This window comes from Nelusetta ayraudi, unplaced genomic scaffold, assembly GCF_046127955.1.
Source record: "Nelusetta ayraudi isolate G7.1 ecotype Tasmania unplaced genomic scaffold, CSIRO-AGI_Nayr_v1 ptg000133l, whole genome shotgun sequence".
NCBI classification, from domain to species: Eukaryota; Metazoa; Chordata; class Actinopteri; order Tetraodontiformes; family Monacanthidae; genus Nelusetta; species Nelusetta ayraudi.
In genome coordinates this window covers 254563-259320 of record NW_027466183.1, presented here as the reverse complement: position 1 = coordinate 259320, position 4758 = coordinate 254563, and the positions used below count along the sequence as shown (strand labels likewise).

The following is a 4758-nucleotide window of genomic DNA, read 5'->3' as shown; positions in this document are numbered from 1 at the left end:
CAAACTGACCTTGGTCATGTCGTCCAACTTGCACTTCAGCCGAAAAACTGGTGGCACCTCACCTGCCAGAAGGGCTTTAGATGCCTTGTTCCAATGGGCAAACCTCTTTCTATGGCTATATTAATAGGTTAAAAGGATAAAACAATTAAAATTACATAAGCTGTGGAGCAATGGCCGGAGCCAGTCAACTTTAGGCAAATCCAAGATATGCAAGTCTGGAAACTAGCATGAGAATAGACACAGATGACACAGATGACATTAGAGACAGATGGAATAAATTAACGTCTAACACAAAATTTAGAAAATGTGAAGTGGTCTGAAGGTTCACAGACCATCTTAGCAAGAGTGGACCTGCTGACATGGTGTTGCTGTGTGCCCTCAGTGGTGGTCGCTGTCCAAACAAGAGCAGGCCGTATTTTATGAAAAGGCCAGAGTGGAGAAAGAGCTCCACTCCCAGCCAGGCTGGTCGGCCACGTTTAATTACGTATGTACACCACACAGAGTCACAGTGCAACACTACACCACAACTGTGGAAGCAAAGCACCATCAGAGTGTCTTCAATGGCTCAGTGTGCTGACCTTCGCTCTCCCTCCACTCCAGGAGCACCGACTGTATCATGTTGGATATCTGTAAGTCTCAATAATGCACTGAAAACACAACCAGTGAGCTTCTGACGCTAGTTTCACGCACTAAAACATCTGTGTATTTTGTCTGTATAGAAATGGAGAGCCAGTTTATGGGATGGTTCCCAACATGTATGGTGCTGCTGGTCCTGCTCCTCAAAGTGCAGTGATGAACCCAAAGTAAGAACTAAGTTTTGCTCCAAATGTACTTAATTCTCATGACCCTTGCCCACCATCACTGGTGTCAATCCATCCAGCACCAGGTGTGCTGTCAAATGCTCAAAAAGATTCAGCTTTTTTCTGGATTTAGTTTTGTTTACCGTTGTTGTTTTAACATTCTTTTAATTCTTCTTTTTTATGTTGTGCCGGAGAAAACAAAACCATACGACCGACCTCCCTTACATCAAGAAGCCCATAAACGCGTTCATGATCTTCAGAAAAGAGCAGCGCGTCACGGTCATGGAAGACCTGAAAAACAGGGACAGTGCTGCTCTAAATGCCGTTCTGGGCAAGATGGTGAGTGAACTGTTTACAGGTTTGAGATGTGTTGATTCATTCATAGTTATTATACAACTTAATGCCCCAAGAGTGGACCTGCTGACATGGTGTTGCTGTGTGCCCTCAGTGGAGGTCGCTGTCAAAGGAGGAGCAGGCCGTATACTATGAAAAGGCCAGAATGGAGAAAGAGCTCCACTCCCAGCAGCACCCAGGCTGGTCGGCCACTTATAATTACGTATGTACACCACACAGAGTCACAGTGCAACACTAGCTGCACTAGCTAGGATAGCTAGCAGCAGCCACAAGTATTTTTTTATATTTAAAGTTTAAGTAATTTGCAGTGCACTTTTGTAATAATGAAAAGTTCATATTTTATATATCTTTGTTGGTGTCAGATTATTTACAATTATTAATAGGCCTGGGCTTTCAGGGACATCTGGTGGTCCTTGGACCTCACTTTGAGAACCACTAATCTATTTTTTCGGTATTTATCTCAATTTATCTGCATTTATGTTTGCAAAAACCAATTTCTTTGGCCGTGCATCGGTAAGGTGGGGCCCCAGGGATTTCTTGCTTGGAGCCCAGCAACGTCTCTGCCCACCCACCCCAAAAAAGGTCCTTCCTGTAAATCAGACCCTGTGTCTCAATAGTGTTTAAATTGAATTAAAAAAAAAATAAAAAAAACTTGCGCTACGGCGATTGGCCATGTCTGACTGCAGAGCTCCAGCAGCTGTTAACTTCAATAGTGAAAAGAACGACAAACAGTGAAAGTGGCTGGAACATGGTGAAGGGAGTGTTCATACAGGGCTTACTGTTACTGAGTAGGGGAGTATGATCTACCTGAGCTGGGCGCCCAGGCGTGGTTCAGGTAAAGTTCATGTTAGATAGAGACGGAGGCTGCTGCTGCAGCTGCTGCTGCTGTCCCCGTCCTCTGGCTTGACATCATCCAGAGAAAGCAAGACGTCCACCGGGTCCAGAAGCTCCTTGTCCAACACTTTCGGCGAGCCAGGAGCCAAACGTGTGACTAAAACATTCAAATGTGTGGGAATCGCTGACGCCTTTGTTGGGGCCTTTCTTTCGGAAAGAAAAAAAAAACTGTCTGAAGCTAACGGCTAATGCTATCGTACGATGGCAAACGTCAAATTCCGAAAAAAAAGACATGTACATGCTTATAGAGCTGAATTAAAATGCAAGGCGAATAGCTTAATGATCAGAAAGACATACTATATAACTTTGTTAGGTTGGAATGCGAGCGACTGAAAAGGCAGTCAACGTCAAAGTCCCTCAAGTTTGCGGTCGAAACTTTTTCCATTCCTTAACATACCTTAATGCTCAGTGGCCAGTAGGTGTAACTGCAGGTAATGTCCCCCTGAATCCAAGATGGATAACCGATAGAGATGGACCACTGCTGTCAATCTTTCTGTCCCAGAACTACCCGAGAGGTGAAATAGTAATAATCATGATAGTAGTAGTTGTAATAATAATGTGTTTTTCTAAAATAAATGGGCTTGTATAGGACTTAAAACGCAAGTTAATTCATTTTTGCATGAAATGCACACTGATTTCATGTTCGGTGCTCCGGCAGCACTGGATTGATCATGTTTTAAAATTATAATATAAATAAACTTTAAAAGAAAAAAGAAAAAAAAGAAATTAATTACGTGAGGATGTGCTCATGTTCTTTGAGAAGGTCACTTACAATTTGTAATGCACCTTACAAAACAACAAAGGTTATACAAATATTTTTTTGAAATCTTTGGTACTTGTGGCAACACAAAGGAGCAGTGTGGGGGGGGGGAAGATAATGTTGATGAATTTACAGAATGTAAGGGGGCTTATTGTTAAGGAGTAGGGATATGGGACGACAACGCCACCTCAAGTTGTGTTTGAGGAATAAAATAATGAAAGGCACACAGATTTCGTTTACAAAATGAGCTGAGACGTGGTTTACAAAGAAAAACAAGGCTTTATTATGGTTTAAAGGAAATGCATCTAAACAAAAAGGAATCCCGGCAGTTACGGATTTAAATTAAATAAACAGAAACTCAGAAAAAGGAAACAAACAAATTTATAAGTAAACTACCAATACCAAAAACACAGGGGGGAAGCACCGTTCAACACAAACAACTTACGAACAAGGGGGAACAATTAAACCACAAATATCAAAGTAAATGAACGAATCAAATTCTCAAACTAAAAAAAAAGGGGAAAGGATCTTCAAAATAAAAGGGGCCAACGATTCAAACAAGGGGAAGAAACTGGTCAAAACAAAAGCAGGACAGGCTGACACCACACGGGGAGGGGGGCAAACAGAAACAAAATGACTCACGGAATGTGATGGTGTTCAGGGCTGAGGCCACCTAGATCTGGTGGCCTGTATATATACATATATATATATATATATATATATATATATATATACATATACGTATATATATATACATATATACATATATATATATATATATATATATATATATATATATATATATATGTATATATATATACATATATGTATATATATATATATATATATATATATATATATATATATATACATGTATATATACATATATATATATATATACATATGTATATGTATATGTATATATACACATAAATATATATATACATATACGTGTGTGTGTGTGTGTGTGTTACAAAAAACAAACATTTCAACGGTTGGGTTTGTGTTAATAAAAACCCACCTCCTAAAACACAGGGAACACAAAGTTATGAAAGCTACCAGGAGTAGATCATAATCGTAATAATTAAAACTGAAAATACAATAGAAAATCGAAAGCCTGTTCTGATGCCACAGTAAACATAACAATTAATCTTTAAAGAAAGAAAAAATTCCTCAAGTCTTCTGTTCTAAAAATCTTCACGTACTCTGTTGTAAAACTTTTTAATTTATAAAACCTTTTAATTTGAAAGGCTTTAACTCAACTTCCGGGGATTTAAATGAATTTCTGGTCCAAAAGCGTTTTAATTTGAAAGGCTTAAAATCAACTTCCGGACCTCTCAGTGCAGGTGGGTCCTGACAGTGCAGGTCTGCAGCCAGACGCTCTTGCTAGTTTCAGGCCACTGGCCAGGTCCTCTTGGATTTTCATGTGTCTGTGAATGTTGCCATTGGCGGTCAAGGTCTGGCCACAGAGAGAATCTACTTGTCGGCTCTCTCACTGCTGTCAAGCAGCATGTTTGGGTGGAGCGAGGAGGTTGGGGTGGGGTGGAAGGAGAGGTTTTAAATGAGCTGCAAGAACAGACATCCAGTCTACGTCATTCAGGTAGAGGGATCGTCCAGTTTCCCCGAAGCCCCTCCCCTCGACAGTGGGGCTACGTGAAGGTCATTTAGGGGAACTGGACTGAGTCCATCTTCTGCCGAGGTGAGAAGTGGAGATCGTACGGTCCTTCCGGCGTGCAAAAGCTGGGGCCCCATCTCGCTGAGGGCGCCGTCTGTCCGAGACAGTCACCCACTCTCCAACCCGTGCAATGACCATATTTGCTGATTATTTTCTGTCTTTTTGTGATTTTCTATCTTTTTTTGTGATTTTTTTTTTTTTTTTTTTTGTGATTTTTTTGTCATTTTTAAAAAATATATTTTTAGTAATTAGGGTTAGGATTAGAAAAGGGTCTC

General features: G+C 40.4%; 1 protein-coding gene across 1 annotated transcript; it reads left to right on the top strand.

Annotated features, from left to right (window-relative positions):
* The first annotated feature begins 466 nt into the window (after positions 1–466).
* On the top strand, positions 467–3876 carry LOC142904868 (transcription factor 7-like 1-B). Its single transcript, XM_076051224.1, has 5 exons — positions 467–629; positions 720–803; positions 995–1139; positions 1249–1356; positions 3844–3876. The coding sequence occupies exons 1-5, from the start codon at positions 487–489 to the stop codon at positions 3874–3876; spliced, it is 513 nt and encodes a 170-aa protein (XP_075907339.1). The 5' UTR covers positions 467–486.
* The last annotated feature ends 882 nt before the right edge of the window (positions 3877–4758 follow it).

Excerpts from the sequence above, each read along its gene's own strand:
- LOC142904868 (XM_076051224.1), top strand. The coding sequence starts at position 487 with ATGTACACCACACAGAGTCACAGTGCAACACTACACCACAACTGTGGA. Across the intron at positions 804-994 it reads AGTGCAGTGATGAACCCAAA|AAAACAAAACCATACGACCG; the intron begins GTAAGAACTAAG and ends GTTGTGCCGGAG. Across the intron at positions 1,140-1,248 it reads ATGCCGTTCTGGGCAAGATG|TGGAGGTCGCTGTCAAAGGA; the intron begins GTGAGTGAACTG and ends GTGTGCCCTCAG.